Source organism: Lagopus leucura, unplaced genomic scaffold (assembly GCF_019238085.1).
Source record: "Lagopus leucura isolate 7727_CA_CO unplaced genomic scaffold, USGS_WTPT01 Super-Scaffold_100012, whole genome shotgun sequence".
NCBI classification, from domain to species: Eukaryota; Metazoa; Chordata; class Aves; order Galliformes; family Phasianidae; genus Lagopus; species Lagopus leucura.
In genome coordinates this window covers 16,020,434-16,047,589 of record NW_024962267.1, presented here as the reverse complement: position 1 = coordinate 16,047,589, position 27,156 = coordinate 16,020,434, and the positions used below count along the sequence as shown (strand labels likewise).

General features: G+C 39.3%; 1 protein-coding gene across 1 annotated transcript in view; it reads left to right on the top strand.

Annotated features, from left to right (window-relative positions):
- ZNF804A (zinc finger protein 804A) overlaps positions 1-4,192 on the top strand; it is a 131,709-nt gene extending 127,517 nt beyond the window's left edge. The window contains exon 4 of the mRNA XM_042874745.1: positions 666-4,192. Coding sequence (XP_042730679.1) covers positions 666-3,960 — 3,295 coding nt within the window. The 3' untranslated portion in view covers positions 3,961-4,192. The remainder of the gene's footprint in view (positions 1-665) is intronic.
- Positions 4,193-27,156: the final 22,964 nt, after the last annotated feature.

Below are 27,156 nucleotides of genomic sequence, written 5' to 3'. Positions count from 1 at the left end.
TCTTTACTTCCTATTAAGTCATATAGAACAGATGGGGAGAGTATGAGATGAAGAACAGAAGTAGACAGTGATAAATTTTTTCTCAGGAGGGATGAATCACTTTTGCACTACTGTCAGCTGAAATGCTTTTCCTGGTATTATTTTTCCATGAAATAAATGGCTGAGCTTGCAACAGGTCTGAGAACACAAATAGGGAAGGAGCTGCTGGGTGATTGCCTGTGGGTGGAGAAGCAGTCGCTGGGATCATGACTAAGAGAGAAGTGATGTCTGAGGTACTCTCTCCTTTAATGTATTTTGTAGCACATAGAAATATAAAGCCTCAGCTGTTTGTAGTAATAGTAGCATAACTGTGATGGCGTGCTGGGAGGAGAAGCAAGCTTTCTAGGGAAATATACGGTCTTTTATTAGTTCAGCAAGTACATTTAGGGGAATAGAACTATATGAGATTATTAGCCCTCTGTCCGATGACCTCACATGAAGGAACTGTGAACAAAATACTTATCTTTTTTAAGCAAATCCTATAGTGCAATAAGAGACTTTCTAAATGTGAGTGTCCATAGATTCTTCCTCTTTTCTTAAAAATCCTTTCAGTACCAATGTAACGCTTTGTGTATGCCTGCAGTCCTCTGAGAGGTTCTTACTCTGAGTCTTGTTTGCCTTCCTAGTGCTCCTGGAAGTGGACCTATGTTCAAATCCACAACAGTGACTGTGCGGGATAATTCCACTGATATCCCACAAAGCACTGCTATAGATTCTTCCAGCAAACAAGATTTCAGCTGTACGCTGATGCACAATACACAGAATTGCAAAGATGCTACTTCAGATATTTCTTCCACTCCTGGAAATGCATGCAGTAATACATCCAGAACTAACAAATTTGGAGATCAAGTTCAAGGAGCTCGAGGACATAGAGTTGGGTTCTCCTTTGCTTTTCCTAAGAAAGCAGTAGTCAAACTGGAATCTTCAGCTGCTGTTTTCTACGAATATAATGACGAAACATCTATGGAGAATGGACTTAGCAGAAGAAGCAGATTTTTCCCAGGAGCTTGTAATCTTCAGTCTCCGTCAGCAACTGAAATAGTCCTGTGTCCCGAGGAGAAACAAGACTGTTTGCACCCGCTGGTGGAAAGATGCACTGACACAGCAGAAGATCCTGAAAATCAGGAATCAAAAGAGCTAGCCAGTGAAGAAAACAGAGAGCTAGAGAACCCCGCATTAATTCCTGCTGTTTCTAATTCAAAGCAGCTAGTGTCTTCTGACATGGAGGACTGCAGTACTGATGCCTGTGCTGTGGATGTACCGGGTCAAACACTGTCTGTGGCTGTGGACAGTGCTCAAGTTCTGCCCCCGGACTGCAGCAGTTGTGAGCTGCTGGGAAACGGAGCTGTTACTCAGGCTGCTGTGGAGGATTGCTCATCTCTGCAGGACACTGCTGAGGAAAATGGTAAAGATGGGAACAGTGACTTAGTTACAGCTGAAACTGAAATAAAACTGGGGACAGAGACGCTAGTTCCATCACATTCTGAAGATGGCTCGAGAGTCCCCCGGAGCAAACTGGACACACGCAAGAGATCTTGTGAACCGTTCGTTCCTGTTCTTAGCAAGCACGGATCAAACATTCTTCAGTGGCCATCAGAAATGCTAATTTACACAAGTACAGACCCATCCATTTCTTACAGCTGCAACCCTTTGTATTTTGATTTCAGGTCATCAAAAGCAAGTGATAGTCAAGAAAAACCCAAGCATCAGGCAAACGTACCTAATTTGCACCACACAACTGAATCCAACCATAGCTTAGTCTCAGATTTTACAAACAAGCCTACTTCAGAATGTGGTGATCCTGAAGCAGAAATAAATAGAAGTGCATCTGACTATACAATACCCCTCGTAAGTGACGTTTCCCTCATCAGAAATTCTGATCTTGCAAAAAATGAAAATAAAGTGGCCTTGGGTGAGTCATTCAGGATTAAAAAGCTAGAAAAGTGTCACATTTCAAAAAATCACTTACGACAAAATGCTGTGATAGGTGAGAAATATAACAAAGTTTGGATCAAAGAAAGTCATGAAAAATGGCTTCACAAAAGTAGGAAACGGAAAAGGAGAAGAAAATTGTGTCATTGTCATCACCATCATTATCATCCTTGTGGGGAAGCAACAATTGCAGAAATGGAAATTTCCTCAGTTATAGAAAAGCAAATGAGTTACAGAGATGAAAATAAACATCAGCACCTCCAAAACAACCCAGAGAAGTGTAGATACGATGCAGGGAATATCTGGATAGCTTCGGATGAGGTACAACAGTCTCATCAAAAAGCTGATTCTGAAAATGGTCATAAAAGAGTCCTGGCTACATCAGATCACCTCCATGCGGGCAGAGGCATATGTGACATCTGGCATGCAAAAAGTAGGGACCAACGCAGTGCTTGTAAACCTCTGCATAGAAAGAGAAAAGCAAGCTCTCGGAGACAGTTGAGGCAGCTGGCTCGAACCTGTAGGAGGCACAGCTGCCTGTGCTCCAAAACCTGTTGTAGCTGGAAAGTCCGGAGGTTGAGCTGCAGCCCAGAGCATAAATGTTTAAGGCGCTGCAGTGAAGAAAAGAGTCCAGGCCACCATCAGTCCATAAAGAGAGGTTACAGCTGCCTGATGGATGAACCGGAAAGCTCCCACAGGAAGCGGAGACAGCACACCTATTCCTGTTCTTCAGATGAAAGTTTGTACAGAGAGGCGTGCTTGGCAGAGGAGTATTTCAGGCAAGCGAGCGTTGTAGGTATGCATCACAAGGCAAAAGGAAAACACAAGAGAAGGAAAACTAGAATCAATCACGTATGCATTGACAGGAATGAGAGAAGTGAGGCCTCCAGGCCTTGTAAAGAAAACTCTGCAAGTTCCACATTAGACGTTCTGGGAGAGCTCTTGACTGAAGACGACACAGGGCATACTATCATGAATTCCAAAGCTGATCTTGCAGAAGATGCAGATGAAGCCATGCAGCTGGAGGAAAACAAGGCATCTCTGCCAATGGGTGGTGCACGTGTTCTGGAACAAGACAAGCCAACAGACTGTGCAGCACCAGAGAGCGTGCTGGGCATGCTTTCGGACGTTGCCACACATTGTACTGCTTCTGTTCCTGAGCAGGGTGCTCCTGCAGCTGCAAGCACACAAGATGCTCTGAAGGACGAAAAGAAAAATGAAAATGCGAACAGCCATGAAAGTCAAGCTCATTATAAAGCTCCACCGCCCACCAGACATTTGGACCAGGCTCCCCCGAAATCAGTCCTTTGCCATTACGAGTTGGCTGATTCTCTGCCACATGAGAAGATAAATGAGGTGACCGGTGACTGGGTACAGTGCAACTCAGGCATATTTAACAGCCCACCACCCTTGCCATTCAAAGAAGCACACCTCAACAGCCACACCTTCTTAGCTACGGAGCAGCTGATAGCTCCCTTTACCCTTCCCGACCAGACGCTGATATTCCCTCCAGATAACCACGAAAAATTCAAAGACCTCCCATCTGAGGCATACCAGCAGCTCGTGCAACAGAACATGCTGGCCAGCAAGGTGAAGTTTACCCTTCCTCCCCCGGCCATGCAGCCCCCCAGCTCTCCGTTGCAGCCTCTGCCTTTGCAGCCACCGCTGTGCTCTACCTCGGTCACCACCATCCACCACACCGTCCTGCAGCAGCACGCCGCCGCCAGCGCGCTCAAGGCCCTCCGGCCCCACCAGCACTTCCTCTCGCAGGTCCCGGCCCTTGCCAGAGCACCTTTACCTCATCTGCCCGTAGGGCCCAGGCTTTGCCCCGGGGGCCCCGCAGCCTTCGTGGCCCCGCCGCACCTGCCGCTGGTGCCGCCTTCGGTGCTGCAGCCGGCCCCGCTGGCCTTCTCGCCGCTGCCGCACGCCGTGTTCCCCTCCCTGCTGTCCCCGCACCCGGCCGTCCTGCCGCTGCAGCCCCTCTTCTAGGATGGGTTCCTGGGGGGCAGGGAGCCTCCAGACAGATGGACGTGGGGTTCCCAGCACCCCTTGGCTTCGCGAGCGGTCCTGTGAAACAAACTGGTTGAAATTCCTCTTTCCTTGGGAAGTATTTACTGTAAGTATAGTGATGCAAACATCCATGAAAAGCTCCTGTCCCCTGTAAAGACCTATCCTATAAGTAAAGCACTGAATAGTCTGATACCGATATGAACTATATATATCAGTGAAGCTCATGTCTTAGAATATGTATAATGTATATAAAATATATTTATAGATCTATAACTTCTGTTGTAAAGTATTCACTTTTTGTTTTTTTATCCTTGTGTATTTGCACCTATTTAATGTTTAGACAAAGCTGATGCACTATGTTTTGTACTATGTTCTCTGAAACTGTAAATCTAGTGACAAACTATCTCTTGCAATAAATTTTTGTTAACTACTTAAGTATATAAAAAATCTTTCATTATAAGCCTCACGGATGTTGTCGCTCTATGTTCTTCTGCATCCTCTACCCCTGCTGTGCTGGGATAATCGGGTTTCCTATCTTTCAGTGATTTATCACGGATGCTCAGAGGCTAATACCTTCAGGGCAGCTGTCTCACTGAGCAAGAGAGAAAGGGTAACAGATCCGTTTGTGTTAGCAGTTTGATGTCACTGTGACAAATTTTGCCTTGTTGTCGTCTTCTTGCACAGACTGCTCACTGTTGGAGCTAATCCCTTTTCTACTAAACCACAAAAAGGCCGCGTAACGAAAATAACATCAGTGGTAGAAGAAAAAAGAATGGATCAGCAGTGGTTTGACTTGCAAGGGAATGTTTCTTATGATGAAAACATGCAGCACAGAGAGCCTTATTTCCATCAAACCTTCAGCTGATCTCCATTTCTCATGCCTACTTTTTGCACACGTGCAGGAAGGTTAGGAGAAACTTCTCATTGGGAATTTTGAATCTCACCAGGGGGATGGTTCAGGTTCTTACCTCTTTTCACTCCATTACCTTCAGCGTTGGGGTATTAAAAATATATGAGTGACATAGAATAGAAATAATGATAACATGTTGCCGTTATTTCTGACTGTATTTCAGAGAATTCTCCCTACCTCTGAAGCCTTTTTATTGCTGATGAAACTCGACTTCAGCCAGAGAAATCTTCTCATTCGTGTTACTGTGAGATATTTCAGGCCCACACTTGTGAGCAAAAGTGATTGCGGGGCAGAGCCAGCTCTGTGAGTTAAAATGAAATCTAGCCACGTGAGTGAAGCTTAGAATTTGCAGCATGACCTTTAGTGCTAGAAGTAGACCCTCCAAAGTAAAAGGTAGGGGCTAGCTCTCAAATTAATCACTTCTTTTCACCTTTTATATATTATAATGGAATTATATACAGTTGAATTGAAATAGTAGTTTTGGAAGATTATGAATATGCATCACATATTATCCATTCAAAAAGTAATAATATAGCCTAAAAGATATGTATCTGGTTATTATTTTCTGCATCTATAGCATTAGTACTTACCTATATCAATATTGAAAGTTTTAGTATAATAATGCATTAAAACTATAGCAAACAACATCTTGTCAGCTCTGATTACAGTGTGGGATACTCAACTTTTCCTTGTCATGCCATTAGAAAGGGCTGAACTACATGAATAAACAAAAAGTTGACAAGAGCAGATGAATGGTCTGGTCACGGATTGCTTCTCATAAACCCTGCCTGATGCTGCCACAGAGCAGGATCTTACTGGGCATCCGTGTATATAATGCCATTAAGAGGGTAAAATTTCTCCAGCTTGTAATTTCAAGTGAATGCCCATTTCTAGTTATCTGGTACCTAGAAATTACATAAGTGACTTTATCCTTCTGCTTTATTTCAAGAGTAAGCCTGCCCAATCTGTATGTCTCACTACCTTCTGCAGCAAGCAGGCTGCATGCAAGCCGCACTGCTCAAGCACCGAAACTTGTATCTGAAGCTTGAAGGTGCCTGCTTGCTGCTCAGGCCCCTGCCTTATAGCTGACCCACACTGGCTTTTGTATTCCTGCATCTTCTGCAGGAGTCAGCATGGGTATTCCCCTGGATCCTGATGTCCTGTCGAAGGCAACAATCTGATAACACCCACTGGATAAAAAGAAACAATGCAGGACGGTTGTGATTATACATGATCCCTATCCCTACATTTTTATCTGGCAGAAGATAAAAGATAGCAAATTTCAGAATTTCAGTTCATTGAATAAATCCCACCTACTAATTTAGGAGTCAGTGATTAAAAAAAGCATTCAAACAGCTTTGTATCTTACCTTTTCCCAGCAATTTAAATTAAATTTATTCTATTTTAAGTTGTTAAAAATCTTATAACATTGCACAATTATTTATTTACTGTAACTGCTTTCGGTAGTGTATAAACTTAGAATAAAAGACTTATAACCATCAGATGCAATCATTTGCTAACATGGTACTGCCTTCAATTCTAGAGCTGTTAGTATAGGTGACATCGTGTGTAAGAGCTAAACCAATAGAAAAATAATTCTCAAGTTTAGAATTGAACACAGTAATTGAAAGCAAGTAATAAAATATCATTTTGAGTTGGAATTGTTATTAAGTATTAAACTTACAGTAACTTAAGTAACAGTAGCTTCATTTTTGCATTTATCTGGTATTTTAAATTAAATGTATGTTTTTTAGCAGTCTAAGTTGTAAGTAAACATTATTTCAAATGATAAATAGTTGGATTTTTGTCATTCTAAATAAGCTCCACCAAACTTGCTTAATTAATCTATTTTTGAATTTTCAAGTTTACTCAGAACTTCTTTTTTTTTTTTTAATTTATGTTCCTATTCACTTTGCCAGTTCATAGAGTTACTGGATTGTCTTCCTCATGTAAACAGTGAAAGTGATACTATCCCCTTTAATCCACCTGAATCACAGGAATTAGATCTTCAGACTGCGGTGATGACCCTAAATTAGGTGATAGATTTTGTTAAGTGGCCCCACAGAGCAGCTCTGCAGAGAAATGCTTGAAAGTTAATCTGTTCCGCTGAGATGAGAAGTGTGTCTTTGTCCTTGGGAGGCTGCAGTCTGTCCAGGCAGTGACCTTCTTGGAGCCGTACCATTTCTCAGGTAACATGAGCCATAGAGTAATGTCCTTATAGGATCTTTCAGGCATTAAGTATCATCACCTCACAGTGTTATCGGCAGTTTGAAGTTATCAGTCACTTTTGTCATGTCTGTAAGTACACAGAATGCCAATACCTAGGAAGAGCAGAAGAATCAAATTGTTCGTTTGGTTTCATTCACAAAGTAGGAAGTATGCAAACTTTTGAAGAAGAAAAACCTTGAGATGCTACAGGAGTGAGCAACGTATGTAGAAACTGCTGATGACAAAGAGTAAAAGAAGTACCTTTTACAGAATATTATAGAATAGGAATGTTTGCTGCTATCTTTTGCTGTTATCATTTGCTGCAATCAAACAGCAGTCAAATTATTATGGAGCAGTTTGTCGCCTTTTCTTGCAGTGTTAACTTTGTACTGGTTCATAAACTTTTTACACTCAAGGAAATTAATTTAGATGTGATCTTCAGACTGTGCTTTAAAAGGCCACTGGAACATCCATTTCTCTCTAATACATACTATATGGGATAATATGCTCCCCAAATACAGTTTACATTACAGCTGTATTTTTTTCTGTCGAGTTCATTTTTGATAATTGTACGGGGTTTTTTTTTGGAATACATCTTTTACATTATAATATCATTAAGTTAATATGCTGCATTTAAAATCCAGTTTGTAAATGTATTTGATCAGATTCTGAATTGGTGCAAATCAGTGTACAGCTCCTGATTTCAGTTGCATTTTATTGGTTTGTGCCAGCTGAAAATCACTGATGTTTCCACATTAAAGATTACATTAACTTTCTCAGAAGAAGGCAATACATTGCGACCACACGAATGTATTTCTAAGACAGTTATTTGTCTGTAATTAAGGTGGCAAATTTTAATCTAGTGAGTATTTCAACATGGTGCTCTGTCTACATATTCTGAACCCCATACATTAGTTTTCTGATTTATGACTGTACATTGCCTAGAGACATGTATGTACCCAGCAGTGTACATATGTATGCAATATGCTTGCCTTCTGTAAAGCAATCAAATGTTAACTCTTTTTCTTCAAAGGACATTTGTACTGTGTAGAGATCATCTGATATTTTTAAATCAAGATGAATTATTAATGTGTATGTGGTTTTGTAGATCACTTTGATTTCATGTTTACATTAGCTGTGACCTTGTATATTATTTTATTTATAGCCTTCCTTTTTGTCCTCATTTCAGGAACTCTATGAAGCATTCTCTTTTTCTGTTTGTCTCCGACTAAGATTCTCAGTATTTCTTGAAACGTGTACATTTGTGAATAAGAACCAGATTTTCTTCTTAGTTTCTATTTTTTACTATTTTATTTTTTGGAAAAAAAAAATAGCATACCAAGTGTAAGAATTATTACACTTCCTGGTTTTTGTTTCAAGGTTCTTTCTGATTTCATGCATTTTATATAAAGCTGGAAGAATCTCTACCAAGTCTGAATTTTGACCTCTTGGTGAAACTCTGAAACCAACGAATTCTAAGGAAGCTTTGCCATTAATATAACTCAGGATTTATTTTGATCTGGGACATTAGGGCTCTTTATTTATTGAAATGCCCTAATCTTGCTTTCAATTGAATGATAATTTCATGAGGTATTTTGAAAAGCACAACTCAGTAAAGAAGGCTTAATCCATTCTAAGTCATCCTTTTACCTCCTTTGCTGTAAGGATATTTTTGTAATTAATGGCCATAAAGCTATCTTTAAAGTTTATTTTGTATGTCATCTGTGCTTGAAAACATGTACATGCACCTTCTATTCTGATACCAAAGAAGAAAATGCAGTTAATCAAAAACCTGGGTTTTCTACCTGTACAGGCATGTTTAGAAGGTTTTAGTAAGCAGGCCTATGTTCGTACCACATTGAGATCAATTAATGTATCAGTGGTCTTTATTTCTGCTGGGGTAGGATCAAAATGTGCAAATCCCTGTAGAGAAAAAAAGCATCATTAAGTAAGCTTCAAATGTGAATCCACAATGAGTATAATGTTATGTATGTTAATTAAAGAAGGTTACTGTAAAATAAGCAGTGGTGTTTCTGTTTGCTATGAATGAGATTTCCAACATTGTTTTGGTTAAAAAAGAAACAAATTCTTGTTTTTTTTTTTTTTTTTTTTTTTAAAGAAACGACAAGCAGGCAAGTACATTTGTAAATGGATTTTTAATTAATTGTAGGTGGTACGTGGACACTTTCCTTGTGGATGAGAAACAGCATGTAAGTATTGCACATAACAAATCATGTGTTTTCTAAAGAAGCGTCTTGCATTTCTAGTGCATTCAAATGTCAGTACTTGGTTTAGCCCAGCGATGGCTCTAATGTGAAGAGTAACTATTGAAATAAAGAGGAGGTGGCCACGGTAAGACACTCTGAAGAGATGAAACCTGCGACTGTCAGTGCCTAAATAGGACTTTTTGCTTGAGAAATGGAAATTGGAAATAGAATTTCACTTGTATTTTAATGGTGATGCTTATATGTATGTATACAAATGAGGACGTGTGCTGTGGCACGCACATACCGGGTTACTGGCTCAGGATTCTTCTTTTCTGGACGTAACTTTGCAGTGAACCATAGTGAAGCAGTGGTGAGAACGGCTTGTTTGAGTAGGTCTGAATGGAAGGGACTATTGTGAGGGAGGAATAGTGACACATGAACAGAAAAAGTAGGTGATTACTGTATAATAAACATGTTTTTTTCTCTCTCTAGCCTGTAGAAAATTTGTTTCAAAGTATATCTTTTTTTGTTTTTGTATTTTTATTTTTTTTTTACTGTTTTGTTCTATTTTTGTGTCTTTTTCCACTTAAATTAGGAGTGCTATTTTTTTTAGTATGCCTTTTGGTAGCTGGTCTGTCAATCCATCGTATTGTTGGAACAGTATATAGAGAGAAGATTTGCATATAGTTTGCTGTAAATAGAATCCCACTTCTCTCTGGAGAAATTATTCAATAGAATGAGTCTTCTGTGTGCAAAGCAAACGTTGCTCTCTGCCACTGCTGGCAGCTGCATAACTGCTCTCTCCTTCTGTTAACATGCTGCCCTCTAGAAGCAGAAGAAATAAAGGGAAGGTGTTTTGATCAGCCAGCTCTGGTTTACCCAGAACTAGGTGCAGAGGAACCTGCTGGAGGATTATCCATGCTCTTCGCAGCAGAGTTGTGATCTTAAGTACGGTGAATGTTGCAATCAGTGAATGTTTTCCAGCTCTTCTGTGTGTGAACTACAGCCAGCTTAAAAGAAGCACAGAAGTGGAAATATTATGGAAAGGTGGTTTTCGACAATGAATGAGGCATTTTAAAAATTAGCTCCTATACTGCCTCATTAGTGATAGGCATGCTGAGTTTTCCAAATTGCAGACTTTCTGCAATTTAAACTACTGAGAAATTGCCACTAATGGGTTGGGCAAAGAAATGAATTCCTAGCAAAAGGTCACTGTTTCATGGGCATCTGAGCAGATCCTTTGGTAGGACAGAGTGCAGGACCTGCTTCTTGTTCTGCTGCTAACGCTCCTGTTTTTACACTCCCAGTGTAAAGTTGAAGCTGGCAGTCGGATAAGGGAGCACATACAGCCTGTCTGGTGCTGATGCATGGCTTGTGGACTTGTCCACCAGCTGTCTGCAGACTTACGTCACGTTAGCTGAAAGAGCTAGATCTCAGACTGAGTTACTGGGGTCCACTGAATTAAGGCATCAATGCCCACGTGTGGTAGAGATCAGTCAGGACTTTGCTCATGGGGTGGGACAGGGAGTCCTCGGAAAGGTAAGAGAAAGCCTGATCTAGGTTTGTTTTCTTAAAATGATGTGGATAACGTATGTATTATTGGTTAAGAAAAAAAGACTAAACATTATTCAGCCTTTAAAAGCAGAGTAAAGAGAAGTTTTGGGATGAGATAAGGAATATCAATCACAAAGCTACCATGAGGGCATTTTCAGAGGTAAGAAATGGATAGTGAAGAATAAGAACAATGTAACAATTATAATGTCCTTAGACATACAATATCTGTGTAACTTTAACCAGTCCTGTAAGCCTTCAGTGCAGCACTGGGAGTACATGTTCAGCCCTGGGTTATGGAAGGAGGCATGCCCTATTAGAACCCACAGAGTGACCAGTAAACAGGGTGCTCTGTTAGACTCTGTTTTCATCACTAGTCTTGAAGGACGGCAGGGAATCCTTCACAGACCACTTTCTAGAGGAAAACATAGTTACTTTTGGAGAAAAAAACAACTGAAGTTCATGGAGGTAACATTCATAGAGATAGATGGCAACAGGAGCAGCAAGATGGGTGAATCCTGAGGCACCAGGGGGACTAATTACCTGGAAAGGTTTCAGCAGCAAACCCCTATCAGAATGTTTTTACAGAGAGCAAAGCTGTGTAGAAACATGAGTGGAGACTGTCTGCAGCTGCACATCTGAGAGGTTCTATTTGAGATTTAAATGCTTTTAGACTTTCCACTGCTGTATCACAGTGTGATGTGCTGTATCAAAGCTGCTTCTTTCCATCATTTGCCATTATCATGCAGGGTTTTGTAGCTTCAACATAGCTGATAGATGTGATTTGATACATCACAAGGAGATGCGTCAGCAGGAACATCTGAAAACGACACAATTTTCTTAAATGCTGTGGTTACAAAAATGTTCTTCTTGTGAGATATTTTAACATAAAAGTGGAAGCATTTTGAGGAGGATGGTGCTGAGACCTCTTTTGGGGATATTTGGGGAACTTTAAAGACATAACTTTGCAACAGGAAGATATAAGGAAGGATTAAGCAGATATTATCAGACAGAGAATTCTCTTTTTGGTAAGTTTTATATGATTTTGGCAACAAGAAAACAACATTTTTGTGGTCACCAGGGATTCTTTGTTTGTGGCCACTCAGCACGCACAGCTGTCTGCGATCCAGCAGTCTTGTAGACAGAGAAAGCTCCATGGAATAACTGGCAAGCTGTCTTTTCGTCTTTAAAATCCATAATGCATGTATATACATACTGTTAATAATTCATACTAATGGAGAGCTCTTGCCCAAGAGCACATTTCCCTATCACAGAAAATGAATTGTTTAATGATGTCTAGGATAGATCTAAGTAGATCTAAGTCCTGCCATTATAGAACAGTTCTGTCTATGCAGTGCACACTTCTATAAACAGTCACTGCAGTTTAAGAAGAGTGAAAATAAAGAACGTAAAACTATTTAAACAATATGCAAAGTAAACCTCTTTATTTATTTATTTATTTATTTATTTATTTATTTTCTAGAGCCAAAATACCAAGTGCTCACAGTATCAAACATTCTTTGATAACCTTCAAGGCTGACCCTAGTGCTTCTTGGAGATAAGCAGTATGGATGAACTTCATGATAGACTGGACTTAAGTTAGCAGGTGGGCAAAACTCTGTTTTGGAGTGATAAATGTCTCAGTTGAGATGTAGAAAGGAGTCTGGGACTGCTCAGTCTGGTGCTGTCACTGAGTGGAGGGTGGCTTTCAAGACTCAAGCAGAGGGAGGCACCTTCTGTGTCCGGAGTGTTGACAAAATGCAGGGTAAGGAGATGGCAGTGGGTGTGCTGCAGAGGTGGGTGAAACCACGAGGAATGGGAAAGGGGCCATTACAGCCAAATATTGTGAATTTACTAGGTCCTCTGTGTTAGGCAACTGATAATTTTCATGTTTCTCAATACGAGATAGGATTTTGTTCTTCCTTGGAAGTAAATAATAATGGAAGACTCAATAGTGACTGAAATCTTGTTTTTCAAACCTCAGCAACTGAGATTTTCCTCATGAGAGTAGGAGCATCAATCACCTTAGTAGTGCTGTGTCCTGCCAGAGCTCTCCCAGAGTGTCCTCCACAGAAGATGGCTTCTGGTCATCACAAGTATCCAGGTACCTGGCAGGCTGAGTTTCTCATGTTTTACATGTGCTCAATTTTTCCTGTACTTTCACGTATCTCTGGTAAAAATGCACTATTTCAGTTTAGAGTTCCTTCAGACTGAAATCGTTTTTCATCACATTTTAGTTACAAATATTTCCAGTGTTCACTCTGGAGTAATTCCACTTTTTTTTTTCTTTTTTTTTTTCTTTTTTTCTCCCCTTTTCTACAAAGTGATTACTTCTTATTAGTACACAGGATTACGTTTGTGTTGCCTCTGAAACTGAATTAGATTCCAGCAAGCAATGTGTGGCTCTCTTACGTGTTATCAAATACATCAATAGGATAGGAGTCTTTTGCTTTTCAAGATTCTTTTAAAACATTTATAAACGGGTACTGGATTGACCTAAAATCATGCATTTTTTTTCTGCTCATCTACAGTATCTACATCTGATTGAGTTGCTCCAAATGTGTCTTTGTAGCTTGAACTACTCTGTCAGTACACTTGTGGTTCTGTGAGTAATTTTTTATCTCAGAAATCTCACGCTGAGGTCTGGATAATTGATTTTTGCAGACAAACTTTTCAACTGGGTCTGTGTTTGACAGCTTTGTGCATCTTGAGGAATTTCCAAAGCCATTAAAAGGCTCTGAATGCTCTTTTTGACTCTATGTAAAAAAAAAAAAAAAAAAAAAAAAGTTTTGAATTTTCTCTTTCCTCAAATCTATCACGCTGCTTATCAGTCTCATGAACTCAGCCGTTTCCTTGGGGTTTTAGCATAATAAGCTAAACTCAATTCTCACTTCCTCCTAACTCTGTGGTCTTGTGATGCTCTTTGTCAGGCTAAAGCAATGTTTTTTTAAAGCTACCAGTACCTCAGCTGGAGAAAAAGATGATGAAAAATACAACTCTCTTCATGGGGATTCGTTTTGCATTGCAAAATGCAAAGGGAAAAAAAAAGTAAAAATACCTCTTCTTGCTGTTGGCTTGCACCTGAGGTATGCAGCCTTCTAGTTGCATTTTGGGGGTTCAGAAAGGATTTCTGTTACTGCTAGACAAATGTGGATCTTCATGCTTCGACACATGCAGGATCCTGGAACTGTTATACTGTGAGGAGTGTGGGTTGCAGATGTGATCTTCATCACAAACACGAAATGTGGCTCAGGACAAATAGTTTCCCTCTTTCTTCCTTCAGGAGACTGAAACAATTGCAATTACCTCCTAGGATAGTGGGTACACTTATCTTCTACCATAGTACTAGTAGGTGAAATGCATTTTATTAACATCTAAGTTAAATAATGTTCTCTGGTAGAAAAAGACAGTTTTCCATGTTAACAAATTGACTTTTAATGAAAAGAAACACTATTTCCATCATAAAAACTTCTGAATCAATTTTAAACTGAGCATCTATAGGCAATATTAAGTGCAATTAATCGCCTTTTCTGATTTTTTTTTTTTTTTTCCCACACCACCAATAAAATATACAGTTCTTTTACTTTAGAATAAGGAAGTGTAATCTCAAATTGACTGTGAATTCTAATGGATATTACTTTTTCCTGAAGAATTATCTCAAATCAATTAAAACAATTATAGAAACACACTTTCTTCAAGTTATTTCATTCATCACTGTAATGGGCTCAGAACCCACACTAACATTACGTAACAGGCTTGATCAGGAAAAGGTAAAGATATTATGAGAATAAAGCTTGTAATTGAGGCGACAGGGAGGCATTCCACAGCAGCTGTGGTGCTACTTGGACACCTTGCAAGCTGTTCCACAGGATGTTCTGTGATCTAACTAGGGCAGAAATAGAGACAAATACTGTACACATGAGTTTGGTCCAAGATTCTACTTAGACTGTAAACAGTGGGCAAGTTTCATGGAAACTGCTGAACTTTGGAGCGATGATGCTCACTAATGTCACTAACTTAAAATCAATTTTTTCAGACCCTGGTTCTTAGCCTCTGCTCAGTTTGAGTAACAAGTGCATAAAAGGGAATGGTCCAAATGACAAAGTTCTGTTCCTTTTAAAGGACATGAAGAATTATCCAGGGCTATATATTTATCTTGATTTTGATCTAATATGTATTGTGAAGACATTTAAACCAGTTTTAACAGTTTTCTAAAGAGCTCATTCCACATATCCCTCCTTGTCTTAGAGTGGTAATTTTTTTCTATATATAAAATGAGAAAAATGTATGTTGGAAAACAGCCTGGAAAGAAGAGTACAATCAAACAACAACAGATCCCAACATAGTTATGTGCACATAGGGATATGTATGTATGTGGAGAAAACAAGCACGGAAAGCCCACTTATCTTGCATAGCAGAAACTAAAAAATATGGCTGGTTGTTCAACCCGAATTCTGCTTAGCAAGATAATGAGAAAAAGTAAACAACCAAGAGAGCCTGCCTTTCAGTTAATAGACTGGCAGATTTCATATGCAAAGTGCTTTCTCTCAGGGGGATATGATAAATTAAATAGGCTTTCCAGTGTTTGTGGGTGCTGCAAGTACCTGACACAGTGCCATGCAGATTGATTTGGGTAGGTCTGCTACTGTGCCAGTGAAGGCAGCTGCATGTGAGCAGTGAGACACCGGTTTTCAACATGTCCAAGCTGCAACATTGTACCTGATGATTGCTTGGAAAATGCTAATTGGTGCATGTTAGGTCTGTGCTCAGCAATGTATTGAAACATGGAACCAGGTACAATCAGTGCTCTGTAACTATCGAAAGCAGACCTGCATGGACCTATGGCTGACAATAGCAGGACTAGGGGAAATGGATCCAAGTTGAAGGAGGGAAGATTTAGGTTGGATGTTAGGAGGAAGTTCTTTACTAGGAGAGTGGTTAGGCCCTGGAACGGGCTGCCCAGGGAGGTTGTGGATGCCCCGTCCTTGGACGTGTTTAAGGCCAGGTTGGACGGGGTCCTGGGCAACGTGATCTGAATGTGTATGTTTGGTGGCCCTGCTAGGCAGGGGGGTTGGAACTACATGATCCTTGAGGTCCCTTCCAACCCGGGTGATTCTGTGATTCTGTGATTTATCAGTGATGGGCAGCTGAAATACCTAGGATAAAGTTAGAAAGTGCAGGAAATGGTTGTTCGATGACATGGTTTACTTTTTATCACAAAATATATAACTCTTACAAAATGAAATAACCCAAAGTGTTGGTGTAAAAGCAGTATCATGTGGTCAGCCAGTATTCTTAAAAGCACAATCAGCCATTTTGTTTTAAGCAAAAATTGATTTGCAGGTAGGCTTTATGGCTGCTTGAATGACCTCAGAAGCCCCCACAACTCATTTTCAGCCTTGTTTCTGAAGAACAGTATAGGAGAGGTCAGAGACAGCAGATCTGGTAATGCTCTGGAGTTGGCTTCTAAACAGGTACTGCATGTATCAGATGCATCTGATCTTACCAAAATACCAATTTCTTGTTGTTGTGCAACGCAGCTGTTCATGTTGTTGCTGTTGTTGTTGTTTTCCTGAGTGTGTTGTTTAATGTACTTTAAAATCAGAAACTAATTGTACATTTTGAAAATGCACAAGTTTTGAGTAACTCTCTTTGCAGGGAGCATGACAACCAGTGTTTTTGTGTGTATTTATAGTAAGTTATTGCTGGGTACAAATTTCAGATTGAAAAATGATAGCATAGCCCACAACAAAAGTACAGCTATGTTTCTTTCAGTTCATATTGAAAGAATGTGATTTTTTTTCCCCTCTATTATCTTAATGTTCTAGATGGATGCTGTGTCATAAGATAGAGCACAGATGGTTATCATAGGTCTGGTACATACAGTGAGCTTCTAAACAGAAAGTAGTACATTTGAATGGCATATTTTGATGTCATCAATGAACTGTTTTCACATAGGATATTTACAGGCCTGATATTTGGAAATAAGCTTTATCCAAAAAAGTCAAGAAACTTAATATGCACACCATGGAAAGAAAAGACTTTTCTAGCCATGTGTGAACATATAACTTCTTATCAGCTTGTGCATGTTCCATAGCTAAAGAGACCTGAACAGGCCTTTCGTGCCTATCGCATTCTACTTCTCATCAGGTTTACTCTGTCATGATTAATGTTTTCCCTTCCAGCCACCTTAATTCTTTTTGGAGGCTTAGGAGCATGATTTTAGTTGCAGCTGTTATGAATTTAATTCTGATCTGTAAAGAGATTATGCTCTAAAGCAAACAGTTTCATTTTGACCGTTTTAATCAATGGCTTTCAATTACATAGAGAGAAAACCTGATAGCTGTAAGCATTCCTTACCGGAGGGTAGATCCTAACCCTGTTACTTATTTGCATTGCCTGCTATTCAGATGTCCATGGTTTAAAATGCAAGCTCCAGAATTGATGCCATATCTGCAAACACATTTCAAGTGCAGGGTCTCTAACTAACAAAGGGATCTTAATAGGAGCAGCCAGATAGGTGACCGTTTTCTCTTGGGTGCATTGAATCTATGAAACGAGTGGGTATTCTCATTTTTTCATCATCTCTGAGCTGCATTTTGTTTTGAAGATTCTTAATGATGCTTGCCTCAATTTAAACTTTGACTTTAGACTCATCTACTAACGAGTCAAATATTCTACAGTAACTTGCTTTTCATGTGTATAATCAATGAATATAAAGATCTTATGAAATAAACGAGAGAGTTTGGCTAAGCAGGTTATCATAACAAAAAGAGAATGGATAGAATGCTTACCCACATACTGGAGTCACTGCATAACTCCGGAAGAGATCCTTCTGCACTGGCAGTCAGCTCTTAAATGGGTCTAGGAGAGGTGCAACCAGTTCACTTCCAGCAGCACAGTGAATTGCTCGCCTCAGGTCATCAATCAGATGTTCAGGCCATGATTCAGCAGTTCCCATACATCATCCCTTGGTTTTGGTTGGTTGGTTGGTTTGGTTTGTTGATCTTTTTTTCCTTCTGATTCGCATTTCCATTTACAATAGCGTGGAATCCTTCCACATGTGCATTCTGGTGTTGCAACAGAGAAAGTATTGGGAAAATAACAGTTAATCTTGGCAGCTTATAAGGCAAAATCTGATCTCATTAAAAAATATGTAGGCAGGACTTCACTTGAATAACTGAAGTTTAGCTCATTGCTGTGAATTTCATAGTGCAGAGACAATAAGCAATGAAATAAAGATGAAAATATCCTGGTTGGAATAATGCCCACAATTCATATTCACTTTGTGCCAAAGACATGCACATGGTTGAAGTCCAACAGAGCTCTTTACCGAGTGAATTCAAGTGAGTACACCTTATGAATGGGCAAAGAACTTTTCCTGAAGCATTCATTGGGTTTCCTCATAGCTACTTCAGATTACACTGTAATAATTCTCTGTAAGCAGAACTTAGCTTCGTAAATCATCACATGAACCTATTATAGCTGCTTTTGTCTTTTGGTGCAACTCTATACAAATCCATCAGTAAGTATCTGTAGAGTAGGTAGAATACATTTTATATGTCCATCAAGACTGTTAGGTAAATTATAGCCATGTGTTGCATGGTAACAAAATGTAGCAGAGTATTGGTGGGAAGCTTCAACCCCTGCTGCCATTTCACCAACATCCACTGCTGACACTGTGGGCCAACAGAATAAAATGGGAGGCGGTACTTTTGGAGCAGCCCTCGTATTATGCCTGACTCATTTTCTAGTATAATAATATTCAGAGCAAAGTAATATTTTCAAATTACAAAAAACAACAAATTAAACAGAATGACTGATTTCATGCAGCTATGCTTATGTTGCATCTTCTTTACAGTACATGAATAGAATAAATTGCTGTTAAGATTTTTCCTCTTTAATGTTTTAAAAACCAGGTCACAAAATACATTGTGAGGTGAATTGTAAAGTACTGCAGTTATTACAGCCTTCAACAGCTTAAATTTGTCACGGATAAAATAATTCTCTTGGAGTTTGGAATGTATATTTACATGAACATGATGGAAACGTATATTTCAAATGCATTATTACATTTGGTAAGTATTTCATGTATATTTATTGCAATTCAGATTTTATATTAATCAGTGAGCATTCTTCAACACAAAAATCTCAAAACGTGAGGAAAGCCAGACTTCACTATGTTGCCATTATCTTTGCTGTGATGGAAAAATTTCTCAACAGTTCCAGCTGATAAAACTGAAAGCCTTGGTTGGATCTCAGTGGGGGAAGACAACGTGATTTTTAAAATACTAAAAAAACTCCACAACATTCTCATGTTTTAAAATTATTATTTTTTTCAGTTGCACAGAAGTGTTGGGGATTAAGTCTGAACATTTTGATAGAATCTCAATGCCAACTTCTATGGGAAGAAAAGAATTTGAAGTTCCTCATGCATATAAATACGCATACATGAAATATATATAATTTGATTCAGACAGTGGTGGGAGAGGTTACTGAGAGACAGCGTGGTCCATTAATCATTAGAGGCTTTCAAGTAGCTGGTGGAGCTATGGCCAACCCACTAACTTGAGTAGAATACAGATCCTACCGATTTCAGCAGGGGTACGTGGCTAAAAGTCAGCTCTAACAGGAGTGGTATTTTTCAGGGATCTCTGACAAGTCTCAGGCTTGGAGGCAGAGGTAAGTTGGCATCTCCATTGGGATCTGTCAAAACAAACTCTCAGCAATTCAGACCCAGTTTTTGCAGGTGGCATTCAAATCCTAGACTATTTTAGAAATGAAGAAGGGCTTTATGCAACTCTATTTGAATTTTCCTTCACTTTATATCAGGGGCACAATAAGCATTTGTGAAATTGTGAAGCAAAGAATGACAGGTGACTATACATAATGGCAGCTTTCATGACAGCAGAGGTGAAGTACAAGGAGGAAATCAAAACATACGTCAAAGAGAGGGCTACTTTGCAAGTACTGGAAGAGTCTGACTCAGACTTTCATACAGTGAGTATATTTGAAAAACCTGTAATAATATTCTCATTTCAAAGACATCCCCCTCTGATGATTTATTGCCATCCATAGGTCATACCCACACCCTCAGGCTCACTGATGTTTCCTTAGACGTTCTTCTTAACTTACTGAGTCTGGCATTGATCTAGTTTACAGAGATTTTTTTTGAAGTCTTGGTCCCGGTCACTTTGAGATAACAGAAAAAAACTCACGGCTCCTTAGGTATTTATAGCATATCTGTGTGCACTCAAGATTTCATCTGCTTGATGAAATGAAAGATATTGATCAGGAGCTTGTCATTCATTCATGGAAAATCAGTGATCCAGATGAACTCCGTGCTAGTTGCCCCCCTAAAAAGCACCCGTAGATCAGTGTGTGCATGGCACTCCCGTTAAAGACAGTGGTGATTCAAGGAGAGTGAGAACCCTGAACTGAACCAGTGTGAAATTGGTGAAGATACTTCCATGTGGAGACCAAACTTGTTATCATATGTTTTAAAAGGTACATTGTTACGCTCAAAGTTCTGCTATGGGAAAAATAGGCATGCATATAATGTGTAAAACTAAGAATTTCTGGGGATGATAATTGAAATCTTAATCATATAATTATTGTTATTATTAGTTCAGGTTTAACAATTGCAGGATGGGAAAAAAAAAAAAAAAGGTAAGGAAAAGAGTATCGTTGCATTAAGGCTCAGTAATAACAATGCAGTTCAATTAATTATACACGTGTTCCTTGCTGCCACCCCCTGCACTAGGAGCAATATGAAGTTGGTGTTGATGCTTCCTTTCTCCTCATCCTGGGGATTACTTAAGGTTATTTTAGGTATCTACGAAAACCTTTTACACCTTACTTTTTCTTCAATGGTCTGTAAGTCCATGTGACCTGCAAAGCTGCTGTACGTGGAGCATTTTTTTTAGCCCTAAAAATGTTTCTGGTGTGCTCCAAGACCTCCAGTCTGACTCTGCCAGTTGTCCTCTGTCTGTATTCCATGTCCCCATTCGAGGACATCCATGTCCTTGAAATGTCCCCATCACACCAGGCCTGTGTTTCTCCATGCCGTGTCATTACATTAGAAGCATCATTATTTCGTTCTACACGGAACAAGAGCTTGTTACTACTGTCTGTACAAAACTATAGCAGTGCTGTACATTTAAAAAATACATATGCTTTTACAGCAAAATAAGGACCAGGAAGGCCAGGAAAAGTCCAGACCGAGTGTACCCCACAAGCTTCTCTCGAGAGGCTTAGTGAACTTGGTAGCTGTGCAGGTGACTCGTTACTAGAAATGGCAATCAGGACACAGTGCCACGATCCTACTACATTTTAGTCTGTCTTCAGTGATTAATGCTGTTTTTCCTTTTAGAGCCTGAAAATTGAATGAGTTCAGTGTAATAAATTCTTTCAGATTTTATTATGCTCAGTAAGATAACTGCAGAGCTCTGTGACAGAGGGACACTTCAGCCACTAAGCATCTTGGCCTTACCAAATGACATGTACTTTCCTCTTCTGACTTGTAAAAGGGAATCTTCCTTCTCTCTGTAGTGATCAGTAACTCGATCCAGTCTTTCCTGGGTGCATTGTTGAGTCAGATTGCATTTTTTATTTATGCTTTCCTTATAATACAGGTTATGTTCTGTTCTGACAACTGACATTGTCTAATCTGTATAGATTTCATCAATAGTTGAGGTGTTTTTAACAAGTCATAATCATCCTGTATGCTCATTCACTGCAGGAAGTGAAATGTTTTCATCTGTAGATAGTAAGGGAATTGCTACTTTTATCAATAATGTTGGACTTGTTTTCTATCAATACAATATGCATTAAATATCTTCAAAACCTCAAATCTTCAAATTTGAAGTAGGTAGGTCACTCTGAAAGCAACGCCTCCTGTTTATTTCCATGGAAACTAAAACAAGGAGTACAGCACTGTTTGATAGAGTAAATTCTCAGCTACAAAACACTCCTTTTCAACATAGTCACCACCGTTAGCTTTCCATTTTTACCAGCAGTGACGAAGAGCCTACATGCTGCGCTTGCAAAAATCTGTACTGTGGAGGAGATTCACTGTTTCACAGCTGCTATGATGGCGTTGTTGCTAGGAAAATGATGCCTCAACATCCGTCTTTTATTGGGCTGAACAGACGGAAGTCAAAAGGCACCAAATCTGGACTATTACGTGGGCGCGTTAGGAAGACCGGCAGTGTGCTCCATGGTCTTTAAATTGGTTCGAGGCCTGGCATTATTATGTTACAAGAAAAGGTTATCATCTTCTCAAGCCACTAAACCACTTCGGAGAAGGAATGAACAAATGCATCTTAGACAAGTAATGTGTTCCCTTTTTTTTAATTTTAGTTTGCACATACCTCAGTTTTCTAGAAGAGATAATTTTAGTCAAGGTTATCACTGGACTGTAAAACTACAATTAAACTTTTGCCTGAACTAGCAAGTATTGCTCTGCAACAGAAACCCAAGGCAAAGATTGCTGACCCGCCAGTATAGATCTGAATTCTCTGTTGGCCTTTTGCAGCAATGGTCTTCACAGTTCATTGTCAAGAAAATATGCGGCTTGTAAGAAAATCCATTAACTATCTGCCGTTTGTTTTCTGCAGCAGTTTCCTCATTCCTCACCTGGTAAAGTGACAGAATATCTATAAGAACATGAGAGTCTCTCCAGTCTTTTATTTCCTAATAACCCTTCCCATAGCATCATAGTTTTGATCAACTCCACATAACTGCAAATTCATGACTACTTTGTGAAAGGGAAGAGCCCGGAATGTGGAGGAAGATACTGATGGTAATGCAAGCTAATAAGAAATTAATTTACATTGGCATGAGCTGGTAATTTTAGGGAGGAAATAACACAGCAGATGGTGACTTTATTCCCCGAACGAAACCTGAAATGCAAGGACTTCCGCAAGGTCTTTGTTGAGCAACAAAAGCAGTAAATTTGCATTCTCTATTCATCACTACCCCCATCAGTATCGAATAACACCAGGTAGGGGCAAAATATATTTCAACATTATATGCGATGTACTAGACAGAGATTTAAGAGGAACAGGATAGAAAAGCTATTATACTGACTGTTCTCAACTGACATGTCTCTGGACTCCATAGATCAAACTTTGACCTACAGAGAAAGCATAGTGGCCAAATAAGAATGATAGATCTGACCGTATTTCTGATACTTATTAGAACAAATGTGGCTCCAAAACCAGTAGTGAAAAGAGAATAAGAACAAACAGAAAGCAATTACAGTTAATAGTGTTAGCTATAATTTGCAATGAATGGTTATATAAGAATAACAGGTAAAAGCATTCCTTATGTAATTTCTTGTTAATTTTCTTGTATGTGTTAGTTAATTTATGTAGTCTTACTATATTAAGCAGTTTTTTTGTGGTGAATATTATTTACGTAGCTCAAGACAATTAATATGCTACAATTTGCTTGTGAGTCCTCTGAGCAAATTTAATATTATTTATCAGCGATGAGAAGAAAGGAATTCGCATTAGTAGCATTTTGAAGTCAGGGAACAATGTACGCGATAAATAATGCACCTATTATTAGTTAACAAATGACTGGCTGTGGGATGCTGGTGGCTCACAAAATAATGGGCAAAAGTTAATTTAATTAGCCTCTGTTATGTTATTTGGACGTTTCACTGAATGTATTTTCTCTGGTCAGAGCAGACTTAGGAAAAATTGTCCAAGTTGGAAAAGGCTCCGCGTGTACTCAGCAGAATACACAAAATACAGTGCTGATGCACAATGATGCTGAAAACAAAAGAACAAAAAGATAAGACAGATGTTGGAACACGTGGTATAGGAGAGAGAAATTATATGAAAACAAGGTATGGCCTGCAGGCTAATAGAAATTAAAATAATTAGGAGCATATAAGATGTTCATAAAATTAGGAGAGGGAGAGCCTGTTTAAAATTTATTTTTAATGGAATTAATTAAGAATAAAAAACCAATCTTTTTTTTTTTTTTTTTTTTCTGATGAGCAACAGTGAGCACAGAACTTGAGATGTTCTCTAGAAATGGAACTTCTGAATTGCTTCGGGCTGCTTTTTAATGTCAGTGCAAACTTAACAGGGGAGGAACTTCCGTTCAGCCCCAACCTGAAGCAAAATGGGAATTCAGGAAGCCACTAAGTACGGATGAGGGAAAAAGGGAAAGAATTTTAGCAAGTTCTACATAGAGAAACATTTTGGATTTGGGGAATTCTGGGATCGCTTCCAACTCTGGTTTGTTGTAGGAGAAACATCAGGTTTGTTTGTGTTCAGCAAGTACTTTTGTTCTTTATAGTCAAGAACGGTACTACTAAGTATGCTGGAAAGTTAGGCAAAAGGAGCCGCTTCTCTGCAAAGGAACACACTTCTCAGCTACTAAGTGCCCCAAACCTAAAAGTTCCCAACAGCTGAATTTAGGCCAGAGGCCAAAAGTAATATAAGAGAGGAGGAGAATATCAGACTTGCTGAGCTTTGATACAATGGCCAGCAAGGAAAAACCTCTCCATCAGTAGCAATCAAACTGAAACTCTGTATCCCAAATGGTAACTGTTTTCCTACCTGCACTGCCAAGGTCTTTGTCACTTCTCCATAAGTGCCTATTATCTTGCAAATAGAACAGCATTATTTGCTGTGTGTCCTGATGACAAACGATGCCTTACATGCTGTGTTTAAAGCACTTCACCCTCCTGCCCCTGTGTTATTTTCACGTAAACTTCAATTACTGTGCTTTTAAATTCTTACCACAATAAAACAATTTTTCAGTGGATTCAGGTTTAGGTGTATCTGCGTTCATAGCTCGTTCTCTGACTGATGCACAACATGCATCTGATTCCAAAATTTTTAAAAAGGACAGCTCTTCCCTGATGCCTTTGTTTAAGAATTCCCCAAACTTAATTTTAATATATACTGTGAGACTTTTTAGGGATTTTTGTAGTTTTCCTGGAGAGCCAACGATGGCACTGAGTGTGTCTCTTAGCAACCCGTCAAAACAAAGCTCTGCTCCAATTACTCGTAATCTGCCAACATTTTGGGCCAAACACCTCCAATGGGAATAAGCACAACCATTCCAGGCAACATGTAGCATCCCACTGTCCCATGACAACATTTGTCCCAACTTCCTACTACGTTTTGCTCCTGGGAGTAGACTTTTAGAACAACTCCTAGCTCCATATCGCAAGATTTATCTATTTCATTCCTTGGGTTCCTGTCTCAGGGGCTGGAGAAAACCAAGTATAACACAGGGCTCAAACCTGGGGCAAAGCCAACAGCAGCAACAGGAGTTGGAGTCAAGCACTGCTTCTTACAGCACAATTCTTCTGTCACCCTGTCACAGCAACCTATAGAGCACCCTTGAAAGACTTGGAAATTAGGACCCTTCCTGATGAACACACGTATGAGTGTTATTGTTTTACGCTGCTGTATGCAAGCTAGTGAAAAAAAAGATGTGGCACTGAGGGGCATGGTTAGTGGTATGGTGGTGATGGTGGATGGTTGGGCTATGTGATCCTAATTGTCTTTTCTGACCTGAACAATTCTACATTTCTAAACGTAGCCAAGTCATTTCCGTCTAAAATGAACAAAACAGTTGTTAGAGTTATTAACATGAAGCACAGCAAATTGTTGTTACTTTCTAAAAAAAAAAAAACCAAAAAGCAGCTGTTTAGGGAACTCCCTAATGGGCTGCCACATGGTTGCAATGGAAAGCATTCCAAGGTGTCAGTGGAATGGACGTACCTCTAAATAAATCCTTACAGCCAAGTTCTCATCTTTGCTACTGAGAGCTGAAAAGGCATTGCCTGCTTTTTCAGTGTACCTAAAACAAAAACAAAACAAAACAAAAAAAAACCAACAACAAAAATTGCACTGTGTTTGGAGTCTTACAAATGAGTACTTATTCGTCTTCGGCAGTTGTCCCTGTTTTGTGTTCCACTGCAAATAAGGAGCTTAATCTCAAGATAATTCAATCCAGCACTGCATCTCGGAGCTCTAGCGACAGGCGTGAAATTGTTTTATCTTTTTTGTTCTTGGTGCACGGCGCTGATTGGGTGAGCGTGCGGACCATCTGCTGCCGAGGTAACTCTGGGGATCCTTGTCAAATTGATTGTGCTCAGAAACAACTGAGACAGAGGAAAAATAGAGTTTCTAATTACATTTTAGCCGGGATCTTGTTCGACTCAAGGAAGTGGTAATTCAAAAATAAATGGCTTTGGTGGGCATCTTAGAATCTTTAATTAACAAATTACTCCATTAATGCACACATTGTTTTCCAGGTGAGTGAGATCATTTGCCCCTGGGGCTTTTCTTCCATATGCCTTCTTTTCCTCCAGCTAAATGTGTAGCAAATTGAAGTATTCATTTTGATTATATAAAGCACACGGGTATACAATTATATAAAAAGAAAGATGACATTTGTTTCCCCTTTACCCCAGGGCCCCTACAGGCTCGCCCCTCCCTGAAAAACATGGCATACGTTTATTACACTATATATTTCCTGTTATTGAATTTTTCCTTTCTTTTTCCTCTGTCTTTTTGTAAGGGTGCTTTTGAAACAAGCCTTTGCTGGAAACAACAGGATAATGGTTATTTACAAGTTGCCACTAAAATAATGAGATTTTCTCCCAGAGGTTTTGTATGATATGTGTCTGTGCTGTGTGACCAATTTGGACATTTTAGGAACGGATTTATTTCACATTGTGAAATGTAAACAATATATTTTCTAAACTTAATGAACACGTATCAAATATTGATGGAAATACAGTTAGCTTAAAGTTTAGTTTTATTAAATCCTTCTTAATTATTTATGCCTTATTGAATAACTAATCTGTATTTGACTTCCTTTTTATGCATTATTTTACACAGAAGCTTTCCATACAAACAGGGAATCAATTCCGCAACCTATACTCTGCTGGATGTGCTCCCGTTCCACTGTAGTCCCAATGGTTACTGGAGCAGTAAATGAAATAATGGGAAAGTTAGCTTGAATATGTAACGTGGCAACATTGTCTGTGAACTACATGAAATCGCCAGTGATTTCTGAAGCATAATTTAATGGTGAAACATGCAGGGCAATTGTTTTTTGGGGGGTGGAGGGGGAATTTATAAGAAGAATGTAAAGTAGGGCGAGAAGTGTGTGAAATAGATTCAAAGCAGAGCTCCCGAGTCTCGGTTGCTTTTCTTTCACAGAACTATAGAATCGTTTGAGTTGGAAGGGACCATGAAGGACATCTAGTCCAACTGCCCTGCACTGAACAGGCACACCTACAGCTCTGTCAGGCACTCA